The sequence below is a fragment of the Scyliorhinus torazame genome, chromosome 17 (genome assembly GCF_047496885.1).
Source record: "Scyliorhinus torazame isolate Kashiwa2021f chromosome 17, sScyTor2.1, whole genome shotgun sequence".
NCBI lineage: Eukaryota > Metazoa > Chordata > Chondrichthyes > Carcharhiniformes > Scyliorhinidae > Scyliorhinus > Scyliorhinus torazame.
This window is the reverse complement of record NC_092723.1, coordinates 171,472,795-171,488,862: the sequence shown is the minus strand read 5'-3', so window position 1 is coordinate 171,488,862 and position 16,068 is coordinate 171,472,795. Positions and strand designations below refer to the sequence as shown.

Here is a 16,068-nt window from a genome sequence, read left to right as displayed (position 1 = left end):
CTCCGTCTCCCGTGGTGTGCGAGGGGCATCCTGCGGGCGTCGCATGCCAGAGGGTCCGGGTCTCTCCGTCTCCCATGGTGTGCGAGGGGCACCCTGCGGGCGTCGCATGCCGGAGGGTCCGGGTCTCTCCGTCTCCCGTGGTGTGCGAGGGGCATCCTGCGGACGTCGCATGACGGAGGGTCCGGGTCTCTCCCTCTCCCGTGGTGTGCGAGGGGCATCCTGCGGGCGTCGCATGCCAGAGGGTCCGGGTCTCTCCGTCTCCCGTGGCCTCTGAGTGGCATCCTGCGGGCGTCGCATGCCGGAGGGTCTGGGTCTCTCCGTCTCCCGTGGCCTCCAAGGGGCATCCTGCGGGCGTCGCATGCCGGAGGGTCCGGGTCTCTCCGTCTCCCGTGGCCTCCGAGGGGCATCCTGCGGGCAGTCTGCATCTGCGGGGATGGGTGCCTCGTCATTTGCTCCTGCGATACACAATGAAGCATGCATGGTTAGACACGCAGGCAGTGATCAGGTGATATGGGGGAGGGGGATATAGGGGAGGGGGGATATGGGGACGGGCTGTCGGTGGCTCACTTGCTAGTACGCCCCCGACCTCTGCATCAGCAACCTCCCGGTCCTCAGGTCCGCCAGCCAGTTCCAGGGCCCTTTCCTCGTGTTCGGTCAGTGGCCTCTCATCAGCGGGGCCTCCTCCAGTCCTCACATGCTCCCTGGTGTTGTGTGCGCGTTTCTCCTGTGGCGGGGGCGGGGGGGCAGGGGTAAAAGGCAACAGTGTTAGGCAGGTATATGAATGCACGCCATCGGTTGCGCGTCTATTGCAGAGGTTAAGGTTAGGGCTGGATTCACTTGGGGATATGGGGGAGGGGGGATATGGGGGAGGGGGGATATGGGGGAGGGGGGATATGGGGGAGGGGGTATATGGGGAGGGGGTATATGGGGGAGGGGGATATGGATATCGGGCGGGGGGGGGGGGGGGGGAGGCTCACCCTGCCTGCTCTGACGAGGTTGTTCACCTTCTTGTGGCACTGGGTGCCTGTCCGTGGTCAGGGCCGCAGCGGTGACGGCCTCTGCCACCTCCCTCCACAGACGCCGGCTGTGGCGTGGGGCAACTCTGCGGCCGTGCCCGGGATACAGGGCCTCCCTCCTCTGCTCCACTGCGTCCAGGAGCGCCTCCGCATCCCATGACTGGAACCTCGGGGCTGAGCGGCAGCCAGCCATCCAGTCGGGTGTTGCGGTCGGGTGGGGGGGAGCAGCACGTCGTTATGAGCCGTCACGCCGTGCGGCGTGTATGACGCTGCACGGCGTGAACCACGTGAGCAAGCACGGATCCCGTCACGTCGCTGCTAGCCCATTTCGGGCCGGAGACTTTGCAACGATTTTTCCGGCGTGACGCAAGTCAGATTTGCGCCGTTTTTTGCGCCGATCGGCGGACTTTGCGCCGATAACGGAGAATTTCATCCCAGGTCTTTCCAAATCAAAAACTGCAATTATAGTTCAGTAGCAGTAAGGTTATGTGAATTTCGTTTGATATCTTTTAAAAAATTGAAAATTTGTTTTGAATTGTATACAGACCAGGATTGGAACCCTATGCAGCATCTTCAACTACCTCCACTACCGACGGGCAGCACGGTAGCATGGTGGTTAGCACAATTGCTTCACAGCTCCAGGGTCCCAGGTTCGATTCCGGCTTGGGTCACTGTCTGTGCGGAGTCTGCATATCCTCCCCGTGTGTGCGTGGGTTTCCTCCGGGTGCTCCGGTTTCCTCCCACAGTCCAAAGATGTGCAGGTTAGGTGGATTGACCATGATAAATTGCCCTTAGTGTCCAAAATTGGCCTTCGTGTTGGGTGGGGTTGCTGGGTTGTGGGGATAGGGTGGAGGTGTTGACCTTGGGTAGGGTGCTCTTTCCAAGAGCCGGTACAGATTCGATGGGCCAAATGGCCTCCTTCTGCACTGTAAATTCTATCTATGACGCATAGTGGCAGCAGTATGTACCAATACAGCATGCACTGCAGCAACATCAAGGCTCCTTTGACCGCACGTTCCAAACCTGCAACGTCTACCAATAGAAGGACAGATGCATTAGAACACCACTATCTGCAAGTTCCCCTCTAAGCCACACATTATCCTGACTTCGAGCTATAGCCATTCCTTCACTGTCGCTGGGTCAAAATTCTCGAAGTCTCTTCCTAACAGCACTATGGGTGTACCTGCATCACATGGACTACCGCAGTTCAGGGAGACGACTCACAAACACCTTCTCAAGGGCAATTGGGGTCAGACAATAAATGCTTGTTTAGTGAGTGACGTCCGCATTCCGTAAAATCACTTTAAAAAATCATTTGGTTTGTTATTTGTGGTCCCCAGAACATTTCTACCAGAGGCGTGATGTTCTTTGAAGATTGATGTTTATTATTGCAATTGATATTTGAATGATCGTTTATTTTTAAATATTCCCCTAGGTTTTATCCAGCTATCCAATAACAACCTTCTGTTCTCCGCCTACTGCATATCGTATGCTAGTACAGAGTGATGTCAGTTGGTACAGTATTAATTTTCTTATCAGTCCTTTTTTTACCATCCATTGAACTTGTATAGCAACCATTCAAACCCACCAAATTATCCTGTTGTCTGCACTCAGGAAAATAACTTCTTAAGACTATTCAGAGTTCCCTCTTGAATTGGCATAGTGCCCTTTTCCCTTTACTAACTACTGCATTATTGTTTTATTTTCTTAAGGAAGGTACTCTCCAAATGACTTTTTGTGAGGTTGTGATATATTAACATTTCAAGCTTATTCTGTAGCCTGGATTCTCGCTCACACATCTCAGAGATGGGGAAGTCCTAACTCCGCAAACCCAGCTCTCTTAAAAACTGCCATAGATGGTGTGATTTTGGCTCCAGGGACGGGGCCTCATGCTAGTCAGGCCCATCAGCCCCATAAGTAGTGGAGAAGCGGAGGCAAATTCAGTGTGGGTTAGGCAACTTGGTTGTAAATAGAAAATGAGCCAGTAAGGAAGTCCAATTGTGAGGCAGTAGGTCTATGTTGGTGTTGTTGTAGCTTGGAGGAGATATCAAAATTGAACAATCGGGTCAATAATAAAGATTAAATCTAAATATACACGTGTGGTAAGACCATTCAAAGCTGGATGCCTTATGAGCCTTTTCATTGGAAATCTTTCATGCCAGAATGTCTCACTAAGTCTAGAATGGAGGAGGAGTAAGGAGTGCTGTACCTGCTTCAGCGGTCAGAACCTCTAGATACTGATGTAGGAGATCCAGAGATGGCAAGCAGTATTGTGCCCAACTGACCGCCACAACCCATCAGCAACTAGAAAGAGGGCATGGCAAGATATAGCAGCTGCTGTAAGCTCAACAGGGGACCATAGAAGAAAATGGATACAGTGTGGAAAAAATTCTACGACCTGCTGTGTTCTCGCAAGGTGGATTGGACACAAGCACACAGAGATCCAAGTGATGGTTCAAAATGCTGCACCTAAAATGGGAAATCTGGCACATACATCTGCTAGAACATTGAGGCATGTATGTCCAAGCCGTTCCTGTAGATGCTCACAAAGAGATGTGAATGTCCATAGTGATGCCCTGATACATTCAAGAGATTTCTCCTTGGCAGCACTATATATTAAGCTGATAATACTTTGTTGTATTTAGACGTGAAGAGGGCCCAGAACGCCTGGCGCAAGCTGGGTGTGAGACTGCTAGGTTAAGGGCAGTTATGAATGTTGAGACAGCCATGATAGCCAGAGTGCCTACTTGGCTGGCCTTGGAGGTTGGAGAATCACCTATAACTGGTAATAAAAATGGTGGTAAAGGCTCTTTGAAACATGGTAGTAATAATAATAATCTTTATTGTCACAAGTAGGCTTACATTAACACTGCAATGAAGTTACTGTGAAAAGCCCCTAGTCACCACATTCCGGCGCCTGTTTGGGTACACTGAGGGAGAATTCAGAATGTCCAATTCACCTAACAGCACGTCTTTCAGGATTTGTGGGAAGAAACCGGAACACCCGGAAGAAACCCACGCAGACACTGGGAGAACGTGCATACTCCGCATAGACAGTGACCCAAGCCAGAAATCGAACCTGGGACCTTGGCGCTGTGAAGCAAAAGTGTTAACCACTGTGCTACTGTGCCGTCCTGGTAATGGTCAAGGTGACGTTGTTCATTTACTGAGTACAAGGGACTTTGGCTTAAGAGGAAGTGCAAGGATAGGATTGCATGATAATGGCAGTGCGACCATGGTTAAAGGCAATGGTGTGCATCAGAAGGTGCTTTCAAACTGACATGGGCTATACCCAAATACTGTTGGCTGGCAGCGGGATTTTCTAGTCCCGCTGCTGTCAATGGGATTCCCCATTGATTCCACCCCCGTCACCAGAAAACCCGCGGTGGGTTCACCATCAGCGGGACTGGAAGATTCTGCTGTCGAGAATGGCAGGAAAAGACTTCCGGTTGCGGCGATGCGGCAAGCTCCCGCGACAACGGACTTTCGGGCTCTCCAGAGGAGCCCCAACGGAGCTTTCTTCGGATCAATCCCGTGTGGGAAGGTGCAGTGAGGTCCCCCCCTACAATATATGGCAGGGATCAGCGGTAGAACGACGAGGAAAGAGGCCCTGGAGCAGAGACCAAAACGAGGGGAAGAAGGCAAGATGACGGAGGGCGCAGTGCGAGCAGCGTGGGGGCCAGACCAGCAGGAGTTCCTCAAGAGATGTGTGGAGGAGCTGAAAAAGGAGGTGCTGGCACAGATGCTGTTGGCGATCGAGGGGCTGAAGGAGACCCAGAAGACCCAGGCGGTGGAGCTTCGTGAGGTGAATGATAAAGTGAATACCAACGCGGACGAGATCCTGGTCCTGGCAGTAAAAATGGAGGCGCACGAGGCAGTGCACAGGAGGTGGGCCGAGAGAATTGAGGTCCTGGAGAACAGGTCGAGGAGGAAGAACCTTCGGATTCTGGGTCTTCCCGAAGGAGTGGAAGGAGCTGATGCCGGGGCGTACGTGAGTATGATGCTCCATTCGCTGATGGTGCGGAGGTCTCTCCGATCCCCCTGGAGCTGGAAAGGACTCACCGGGTCCTGGCGAGGAGACCCAAGGCAGATGAACCGCCAATGGCGATAGTGGCAAGGTTCCATCGCTTCGCGGACAAAGAAAGTGTGCTGAGATGGGCCAAGAAGGTGCGGAGCAGCAGATGGGAGAACGGGGTGATCCGAGTATACCAGGATTGGAGCACGGAGGTGGCAAAGAGGAGAGCTGGCTTCAACCGGGCCAAGGCGGTTCTGCATCGAAAAAGAGACAGGTTCGGCATGGTGCAGCCTGCGCGACTGTGGGTCACTTATCAGGACAGACATCATTTTTTTGAAACGCCAGAAGAGGCTTGGACCTTTATACAGACGGAAAAACTGGACTCAAACTGAGGGGATGTGGTTGTATATGGGGTTGTAAATATGGGTAAAGAATATTTTGTGGTGGGATGATGGATGGGGATGTGGGTAGAGTTCTGGTTCAAATTCCTAAAATTTCCCTTTTTTTCTTTTTTGTAGACGAGGTGATGATGATGGGGAATGTGGGTGTCGGTGCTGGAGGGAGGGGAGACTCGGGGATGAGGGAGCTGGGATAATGGCTACAACAGGAGTTGCGCCACAGGGGGCGGGCTGGTTCAGGAAAGCGCGGGCTTTTTCCCGCGCCAAAAGGGAGGGGGGGGTGGAGGAAGGTAAGGAGGAGGAGAGACTCCCACACGGGGAGATCAACGGGAAGGCGGGGGAAGCCGGGGTCAGCAGAAGTCAGCTGACTCACGGAAGTAATATGGGGGGAGCAAAAGTGCTAGATGTGGATCTAGCGGGGGGGGGCGGGGGGGGGGGGTCCTAGGGTTGCTGCTGCCCTGTCCGAGGGGGAACTGAAAATGGAAGAGGTGGTCGGGGCGGGGGTTCCCCGTCTGGGGGACTGGAGGGTGCGGGAGGCGCGGGCACGGGACTGGCCTAAGATAGGAGATGGCTAGTCGGTGGGGGTGGGGGGGGTAACCCCCCCAATCCGGCTGATCACGTGGAATGTGAGAGGCCTAAATGGGCCAGTTAAGAGGGCCCGAGTGTTCGCGCACCTAAAGGGACTGAAGGCAGACGTGGCCATGCTTCAGGAGACACATCTGAAGGTGGCAGATCAGGTCAGGTTAAGGAAGGGATGGGTGGGACAGGTGTTCCATTCGGGGCTGGATGCGAAGAATAGAGGGGTTGCAATACTGGTGGGAAAGCGGGTGTCGTTTGAGGCCAAGAACATAGTAGCGGACAAGGGAGGCTGATACGTGATGGTGAGTGGTAGGTTGCAGGGGATGGAGGTGGTACTGGTGAATGTATATGCCCCAAACTGGGACGATGCTGGATTCATGAAACGGATGTTGGGGCGTATTCCGGACCTGGAGGTAGGGAGTTTGATAATGGGTGGGGATTTTAACACGGTGCTGGACCCAGCATTATATCGTTCCAGATCTAGGACAGGGAGGAGGCCGGCTGCGGCCAAGGTGCTTAGGGGGTTTATGGATCAGATGGGGGGAGTAGATCCGTGGAGATTTGCCAGGCCTTTGGCCAGAGAATTTTCTTTTTTCTCCCGCGTACATAAGGCCTACTCCCGGATAGATTTCTTTGCTTTGGGCAGGGCATTGATCCCGAAAGTGGAGGGAACGGAGTATTCGGCCATAGCCATTTCAGACCATGCCCCGCAGTGGGTGGAGCTGGAGCTGGGAGAGGAGAGGGACCAACGCCCGTTGTGGAGGTTGGATGTGGGACTGCTGGCAGACGAGGAAATGTGCAGGAGGGTGCGGGGGTGTATTGAAAAGTATCTGGCGGCTAACGACAACGGGGAGGTGCAGGTGGGAGTAGTATGGGAGGCGCTGAAGGCGGTGGTCAGGGGAGAGTTCATCTCCATCAGGGCTCACAGGGTGAAGAGAAAGGGAAGGGAAAGGGAGAGGTTAGTGGGGGAGATTTTAAGGGTGGACAGGAGCTATGCAGAGGCTCCTGATGAGGGACTACTCAGGGAGAGACGAAATCTCCAGACGGAGTTTGACCTGTTGACCACAGGGAAGGCAGAGGCACAGTGGAGGAAGGCACAGGAGGCGATATATGAATATGGGGAGAAGGCGAGCCGGATGTTGGCACACCAGCTCCGTAAGAGGATGGCCGTGAGGGAAATAGGTGGAGTCAAAGATGGTAGGGGAACTACGGTGCGGAGTGCAGGGAAAGTGAATGAGGCTTTTAAGGCCTTTTACGAGGAACTGTATAGGTCCCAGCCCCCAGGGGGAAAAGAGGGGATGCGGCGATTCTTGGATCAGGTGAGGTTCCCAAGGGTGGAGGTGCAGGAGGTGGCTGGTCTGGGGGCGCCAATTGGGGTGGAGGAGCTGGTTAAAGGACTGGGGAGAATGCAGGCCGAGAAGGCCCCGGGGCCGGATGGGTTCCCGGTGGAGTTCTACAGGAAGTATGTAGACCTGTTAGCCCCGTTGCTGGTAAGGACCTTCAATGAATCAAGGGAGGGGGGGACCCTGCCCCCGACAATGTCGGAGGCGACGATCTCTTTGATCTTAAAGTGGGATAAGGACCCACTGCAATGTGGGTCATACAGACCGATCTCGCTCCTTAATGTAGATGCTAAGTTGCTGGCAAAAATGTTGGCCATGAGGATTGAGGACTGTGTCCCGGGGGTGATTCACGAGGACCGGAGAATGGCCGTTGGCCGCCGTGAATCCCGCCCCCGCCGGTTGCCGAAGTCTCCGAAGGGAGAAAAGTCGGCGGGGCGTTAATGTCGCCGCTGCCGCGGAGAATGTCACGGGTCTGCGCAAGGCAGCCGATTTTCGGCCTGCCGATATTCTCCCTTCCGGATGGGCCGAAGTCCCGTCGACGTGATGACCGTTCATGTCGACGTAAATTAAACCTCCTTTTCATCGGCGTGACCCGGTGCTCCAGACTCACGCCGACCAGCGTGGAGGTGAGTGACGGCCTGGGGGGTTGGCTCTGGGCAGGCAATGGCGTGGCCGCAGTCTGAATGCGTGAGGAGAGGTGTGTCTCGGCTTGTGTGTGTGTGTGCGGCGGGGGGGGGGGGGGGGGGGGGTGGAGTAGGCTGGGCTCCGGGGGAGTGCCGGGAGGGGGTCCGTGCCGGGGAGGTGGATGGGGGGTCCGTGCCGGGGTGGAGGTTGGGGGGGGGTCCGTGCCGTGCCGGGGTGGAGGTTGGGGGAGGGGTCCGTGCTGGGGTGGAGGTTGAGGGGGGGGGGTCCGTGCCGGGGTGGAGGTTGGGGGGGGGGTCCGTGCCGTGCCGGGGTGGAGGTTGGGGGGGGGTCCGTGCCGGGTGGAGGTTGGGGGGCGGGGGGGCCCGTGCCGGGGTGGAGGTTGGGGGGGGTCTGTGCTGGGGTGGAGGTTGGGGGGGGGTCCGTGCCGTGCCGGGGTGGAGGTTGGGGGGGGTCCGTGCCGGGGGTGGAGGTTGGGGGGGGGTCCTTGCCGTGCCGGGGTGAGGTTGGGGGGGGATCCGTGCCGGAGTGGAGGTTGGGGGGCGGGGGGCCCGTGCCGGGGTGGAGGTTGGGGGGGGTCCGTGCTGGGGTGGAGGTTGGGAGGGGGACCGTGCCGTGCCGGGGTGGAGGTTGGGGGGGGGTCCGTGCCGGGGTGGAGGTTGGGGGGGTCCGTGCTGGGGTAGAGGTTGGGGGGGGTCCGTGCCGGGGTGGAGGTTGGGGGGGGGTCCGTGCCGGGGTGGAGGTTGGGGGGGGTCCGTGCCGTGCCGGGGTGGAGATTGGGGGGGGGGGTCCGTGCCGGGGTGGAGGTTGGGGGGGGGGGGTCCGTGCCGGGGTGGAGGTTGGGGGGGGGCCGTGCCGGGGTGGAGGTTGGGGGGGGTCCGTGCTGGGGTGGAGGTTGGGGGGGGGTCCATGCCGAGGAGGGGAATGGGAGGGCAAGTGAGTTGGTCCACCTGGCCAGGTGCCAGCCTCCAACAGTTGGACCCATGCGGTCCATGCCACCTGGCTGGGGGCAGGAGGGGCTCCAGACTCACGCCGACCAGCGTGGAGGTGAGTGACGGCCTGGGGGGTTGGCTCTGGGCAGGCAATGGCGTGGCCGCAGTCTGAATGCGTGAGGAGAGGTGTGTCTCGGCTTGTGTGTGTGTGTGTGCGGCGGAGGGGGGGGTGGGGGCGGTGGTTAGAGTAGGCTGGGCTCCGGGGGAGTGCCGGGAGGGGGTCCGTGCCGGGGAGGTGGATGGGGGGTCCGTGCCGGGGTGGAGGTTGGGGGGGGGGTGTCCGTGCCGTTCCGGGGTGGAGGTTGGGGGGGGGGTCCGTGCTGGGGTGGAGGTTGGGGGGGGGGTCCGTGCCGGGGTGGAGGTTGGGGGGGGGGTCCGTGCCGTGCCGGGGTGGAGGTTGGGGGGGGGTCCGTGCCGGGGTGGAGGTTGGAGGGGGGGTCCGTGCTGTGCCGGGGTGAGGTTGGGGGGGGGGGTCCGTGCCGGGGTGGAGGTTGGGGGGCGGGGGGCCCGTGCCGGGGTGGAGGTTGGGGGGGGTCCGTGCTGGGGTGGAGGTTGGGGGGGGTCCGTGCCGTGCCGGGGTGGAGGTTGGGGGGGGTCCGTGCCGGGGTGGAGGTTGGGGGGGTCCGTGCTGGGGTAGAGGTTGGGGGGGGGGTCCGTGCCGGGGTGGAGGTTGGGGGGGTTCCGTGCCGGGGTGGAGGTTGGGGGGGGTCCGTGCCGTGCCGGGGTGGAGATTGGGGGGGGGGGTCCGTGCCGGGGTGGAAGTTGGGGGAGGGGGTGGGGTCCGTGCCGGGGTGGAGGTTGGGGGGGGGTCCGTGCCGGGTTGGAGGTTGGGGGGGGGTCTGTGCTGGGGTGGAGGTTGGGGGGGGGGTCCATGCCGAGGAGGGGGATGGGAGGGCAAGTGAGTTGGTCCACCTGGCCAGGTGCCAGCCTCCTAACAGTTGGACCCATGCGGTCCCATGCCACCTGGCTGGGGGCAGGAGGGGATATGGGCAATGATGACATGTCGTCGTTCCCCTCCCCCCCACCAGGCCGTCATGTTTTCAGATCATCCAGCGATGTTGGCCGCCGTGGTGCAGCCGCTCATGTCTATGTTGCCCTGGATGAGGAGGAGGAGGAGGAGGAGCGTGCCAGAGAGGCGGCGCAGGCTGCCGCAGAGGGGCAGGCGGCAGCCGCCCAGGCTGGAGGGACACCTGACCGACAGGACGAGGAGGGGGAGGAGGACGTCGCGGCCCCACGGCAACGGAGGCACCCGAGGGCGCCCCGTGTGTACCGGCCCCGGAAGTCATTCCAGGACCTCACGGACCGGGAATGCAGGAGGAGACTCCGGATGAGCCGGGAAACCGTGGCACACATCTGCCACCTGCTGGCACACCTGTCACCGCGTGGCACTGGCGGGGGACACCCTCTCCCCGTGTCCGTCAAGGTTAGGTGGCCCAGAACTTTTATGCAACGGGGTCATTCCAGGCACCGAGTGGGGACCTGTCCGCCATATCGCAGACTTCGGTGCACCGGTGCATCCGGGCAGTGACAGATACCCTATATGCCATGCCGCACCGCTACATCCGCTTCCCCGTGGACCGGGCCAGCCAAGATGCCCGGGCCGTGGGCTTCTCTGCCGTGGCCGGGTTCCCCATGGTCCAGGGCGCGATCGATGGGATGCACGTCGCCGTGCGGCCACCTGCAGATAACAGGGCCGTGTTCACTAATAGGAAGGGGACCTATTCGATGAACGTACAGGTGGTCTGCGACCACCGTATGATGATCCTGCACGTCTGCGCCCGTCACCCAGGCAGTGTACACGACTCATTCGTGTTGTCGCGGTCATCCATCCCCGGCATGTACGAGGGACGCCATCCCCGGCTGAGGGGCTGGTTGCTGGGCGACAGGGGCTACCCATTGCGATCGTGGCTGATGACGCCTATACGGAGGCCACGCAATGAGGCGGAGAACCGCTACAATGATGCCCATGTAGCGACAAGGGGAGTGGTCGAGAGGTACTTTGGCGTGCTGAAGATGCGTTTCAGGTGCCTGGACCTCTCTGGGGGCGCCCTCCAGTATCGGTCAGATAGGGTCGGCCGCATCATTGTGGTGTGCTGCGTCCTGCACAACATAGCCCAGCAGAGGGGCGATGTGCCGCAGGCAGAGGAGGGCGGAGTGGAGGAGCAGCAGGAAGAGGCCCAGTCCTCCCCAGATGAGGGGGATTGGGGCAATGGTCAGGGCAGACGGGGTAGACACAGGCGGGTGGCTGTCCACCGTTACCGGCTGGCCCAGCGGGCACGGGACAGACTGATAGACGCCCGCTTCACTGACTAGATGGGCGTGGGAATTGGGTAGTATGGCCACAGACCGCACACCATGGCAACAGCCGAGCACCCACACCCCCCCACCCATCCACCCACCCAGCACCCTCACTCCCCTCCCCAACCCCACCCACCCCACCCGCATGCACACCACCCCCCCCCCCCCATTGCCGATCCACCTGCGGCACAACGGGCCGGGCTCACACAGTTGCGGGTGGACGGGGGGTTCATCCACCATCCACCACCCCGGCACGGACCCCCCCCCCCAACCTCCACCCCGGCACGGCACGGACCCCCCCCCCCAACCTCCACCCCCGGGACACAATCCTCTATCCTTGTCGCCATCACCTTGGCCAGGAGCTTAGCATCCACGTTCAGGAGGGAATTAGGCCTGTAAGACCCGCACTGCAGCGGGTCTTTTTCCTTCTTTAAGAGTAACGATATCGTCGCCTCCGACATAGTCGGGGGCAACTTCCCCCTTTCCCTGGCCTCATTAAAGGTTCTCGTCAAAAGCGGGGCCAGTAGGTCCATGTATTTCCTATAAAATTCCACCGGGAACCCATCCGGTCCCGGGGCCTTCCCCGCCTGCATGCTCCCAATCCCCTTTACCACCTCCTCCACCTCAATCCGTGCTCCCAGCCCGCCCTCTCCTGCTCCTCCACCTTCGGGAATTCCAGCCGATCTAGGAAATGCATCATTCTCTCCTTCCCTTCCGGGGGCTTAGCCTTATACAGCCCCTCGTAGAATGCCTTAAACACCCCGTTAACCCTCTCCGCTCCCCGTTCCATCTCACCTTCCTCATCCCTCACCCCACCTATCTCCCTCGCCGCTCCCCTCTTCCTCAATTGTTGGGCCAGTAACCGGCTCGCCTTCTCTCCATACTCATACTGTACTCCCTGTGCCCTCCTCCACTGTGCTTCTGCCTTGCCCGTGGTCAGCAGGTCAAATTCCATATGTAGCCTTTGTCTTTCCCTGTACAGTCCCTCCTCCGGAGCCTCTGCATATTGCCTGTCTACCCTCAGAAGTTCTCTCAACAGTCGCTCCCTTTCTTTGCTCTCTTGCTTCCCTTTATGGGCCCTTATGGATATCAGTTCCCCTCTGACCACCGCCTTCAGCGCCTCCCAGACCACTCCCACCTGGACCTCTCCTTAATCATTAAGCTCCAGGTACCTTTTGGTACACCCCCTCACCCTTAGACTTACCCCCTCATCCGCCAACAACCCCATATCCAATCTCCAGAGTGGGTGCTGCTCCTTTTCCTCTCCTACCTCCAGACCTACCCAATGTGGAGCGTGGTCCGAAATGGCTATGGCCATGTACTCCGTCCCTGTCACCTTCGGAATCAGTGCCCTTCCCAGGACAAAAAAGTCTATCCGTGAATACACCTTGTGAACATGGGAGAAAAATGAAAACTCCTTACTCCTAGGCCTAATAAATCTCCAGGGGTCTACTCCTCCCATCTGCTCCATGAAGTCCTTAAGCACCTTGGCCGCTGCCGGCCTCCTCCCGGTCTTAGACCGAGACCGGTCCAGCCCTGGATCAAGCACCGTATTGAAGTCTCCCCCCATTACCAGCTTTCCCGCCTCCAGGTCCGGGATACGCCCCAGCATACGCTTCATGAAGTTTATATCATCCCAATTCGGGGCGTATACGTTCACCAGAACCACCACCTCCCCTTGCAATCTGCCACTCACCATCACGTATCTACCCCCACTGTCCGCCACTATGGTCTTTGCCTCAAACAGTACCCGTTTCCCCACTAAAATAGCCACCCCCCTATTCTTCGCATCTAAGCCCGAATGGAACACCTGCCCCACCCATCCTTTACGTAGTCTAACCTGATCTGCCAGTTTCAGGTGCGTCTCCTGCAACATGACCACATCTGCCTTTAAGTTCTTTAGGTGTGCGAGTACCCATGCCCTTTTAATCGGCCCATTCAGCCCTCTCACGTTCCACGTGATCAATCGGTTCGGGGGCTCTTTACCCCCCCCCCCCCCCCCCCCCCCCCCATGTCGACTAGCCATCCCCTTTTCTAACCCAGCTCCTCACCTGGTTCCCACGTACCCGTATATCCCACCGACGGTGCTCTCCCGTCCCGACCACCCCGCCCCATAACAGCTCCCCCTTCCCCTTAGCAGCAGCAACCCAGTTAACTCCCCCCCCCCCCCCCCCACTCCGCTAGATCCCTTTCTAGCGTAGTTGCACCCCCAATGTTGCTCCCAGAAGTCAGCAAACTCTGGCTGACCTCAGCTTCCCCCGTTTATCCTCGGCCCCACATTGTGCGAGGCCCCTCCTTCCTGCGTCCCCGTTCCCGCCACAATTACCATCGCGCGGGAGCAAAGCCCGCGTTTCCCACTCGGCCCTGCCCCTGATGGCGCAGTTCCCTTCTCCTTCCCCTTTCCTTCCCACCGGCGCCCACAGTTCCCCATACTTTCCCCCCCCCCCCACCCCCCACCCCCCACCCCCAAACGAGGGGAAAAGAGAAAAGTTACAAAATTGAAAAAATTCCCCCCTCCCACAGTATGAATGATATTGTGGACCCTGCAGCAGCAACCGTGGCAGTGGCAGGCAGGCGCCAGACAAGGCAGCAGCATCAACAGTGTTTTGAGGCCCGCTCCACATCCTGAGTACCTGTACCTGGCCCCCCCATCAGGCCAGGGAGGGACCCAGAGGGGGAGGCCAGCGATGGCCCAAGATGTATAGGCATTGCTGGTCGTTTGAAGAGATGTCGAACAGCATGTGCCAAAGGAGGCCCATCAAGACACCTGGGCAGCAGGATTTTCTGCCATTGCCAGGATGCCGCAGTGGATAATAGATGGCCACGCATGTCGTCCGTGAGCTGTCTTCATTAACAGGAAGGGGTTCCACTCCCTGAACGTTCAACATGTGTGCGACTACAACCTCAAGATCGTGCATGTGTGTGCATGTTTTCCCAGGAGTGTGCACGACAGCTACATCCTGCAGTAGTTTGAGATCCCCGGCATCTTCGAGGACGGCCAGTTGGTTCGGGGGGGGTAAGGATTACCCGCTGCGGTCCGGATGCGGAGACCCGATATAATGTGGCCCATGTGGCCACCCAGCTGACATTAAGCAGTGCATCAGACTGTTTAAAATGCGGTTCCAATGCCTCGACCGCTCTGGCAGTGCACTGCAGTACACCGCCCGGAGGGTTGCCTGCTTTGTGGTGGCAACCCTCTGTGGCAGTTGTTTCAACTTTTTAACCCTATCCAAAAAGGGATCTGAGCTGACAAAGGGTTACCTGCCTCTACAAAGAACTCTGGTAAATTTACATCTTCTGAAAAATTTAAAGCCCATGAGTCATATTTCACTTTCCTTGTTAATGAAAACCACATCCGACTGAAGGCAACTGCAAGTTTAAATCCCTTTGTAAACCTCACATGTCTAAAATGCACCCACTCCTGTTATCCCCCCACCCTGTCGAAAATAGTGGGTGCAGAATTTGGGGGTGGAATCAGGGGCCAGATGCCATTTTGGCTAAACCAGAGACACTATGGGAGAAGGTTTCCCAACAAATGGCAAAGTGTCAAGTTCTGACTGAAAACCAGTATGTTTCACCCCAGAGAAACAGCAAGGTTTTCCCTAGAACTTCTGATACTTTGTCAAAACAAAAGCGGAGGGGCCTGATTTGGGCCGTCATTCTTGAGGGGTGGGGCCTAAAGACACCAAAGGGTGCCCCGATCTCAAGACAGGCTATTGCTGGTCATGACTCTGATTACATCATCTGCAGGGGGCTGGGAAGATCTCATTCGCAAGAGTTAACGGGCATAATGGGATTTGCATTCACTGTGAACGGCGATGGAAAACGCCCCCTATATCTGTCTCAGTGATTTGTGTTTCATCTTTACAACAGAAATCAATCCAAAACTATTAGTCGAAGAAGTGGGAGGAACCGGCCCAGCACATCAAAATTAAAGCAAACCGTTGATCAAATTTGATTCTCATTTGTAACCTGAATTCCTGTAATCTGAATTGATTTTTCAGATGCTGCGTTTTAACCATTTTGCTTTTGGATGTTCACATTTTTATGAAACTTATAATTTATGATTCCCAAATTAATAAAATAAATGTAACCTACCCTACAAGAGACCTTAGCATATTCTCAATATTCAAAAATAAAGGCCTGGATCTTCTCATCAGCTTTGTGCAGCATGCTTTGATGCTACCCATGAAGATTTCTGCTATCTGACCTTTTTTGAGAAATTTCAGCTGGACCTCAGAGGGGTCTAGGCTTGCATTTCACAACTTACACCAAAATCCGATGTCAGGATACCAGAGGATTCGGGGCAAAAATTTTCATTCTAATTCCGATTCATGGTGTGTTGAGAATTTCACAAAGCAAACCATAATATTGATGCTGAAAACTCTCCCTGTTACTCATGACCTCACTTATTTTCTTCTAATTTAGTTACAGATTCAAAAGCCTCCAGCACTGTGTGAGTGCTGGTGAGCCCATTAACCCCGAGGTGATGGAGAAATGGAAAAAACAGACCGGCTTAGACATCTATGAAGGATATGGCCAGACTGAGACTGTAAGTGCTTCAAACTTGAGCAACAGGTTATTTTTCCTTTAATGAAGAAGAAAGAAAGCAGTCAGCTTTGTAATGAAGGAGAGGGTCCTGTAACTTAGTAAGATAAATCTTGAATCTTAGGAAACAGAGCAGATATAACTTTGAGATTCTTTTCTCCACTACCAACCATTTCCTGTGTAGCCATGTAAAATGGCTGCGTTCCGATTAATCTGGCCAAAACCCAGTTTAAAACG

General features: G+C 57.1%; 1 protein-coding gene across 5 annotated transcripts in view; it reads left to right on the top strand.

Annotated features, from left to right (window-relative positions):
• Positions 1–16,068, top strand: part of LOC140394407 (acyl-coenzyme A synthetase ACSM3, mitochondrial-like) — a 135,033-nt gene that overhangs the window by 78,805 nt on the left and 40,160 nt on the right. For all 5 annotated transcript variants that reach the window (XM_072481652.1, XM_072481654.1, XM_072481651.1 and 2 more), the window contains 2 exons: positions 2,452–2,531; positions 15,712–15,835. In XM_072481652.1, the coding sequence (XP_072337753.1) occupies positions 2,452–2,531; positions 15,712–15,835 (204 nt within the window). The remainder of the gene's footprint in view (positions 1–2,451; positions 2,532–15,711; positions 15,836–16,068) is intronic.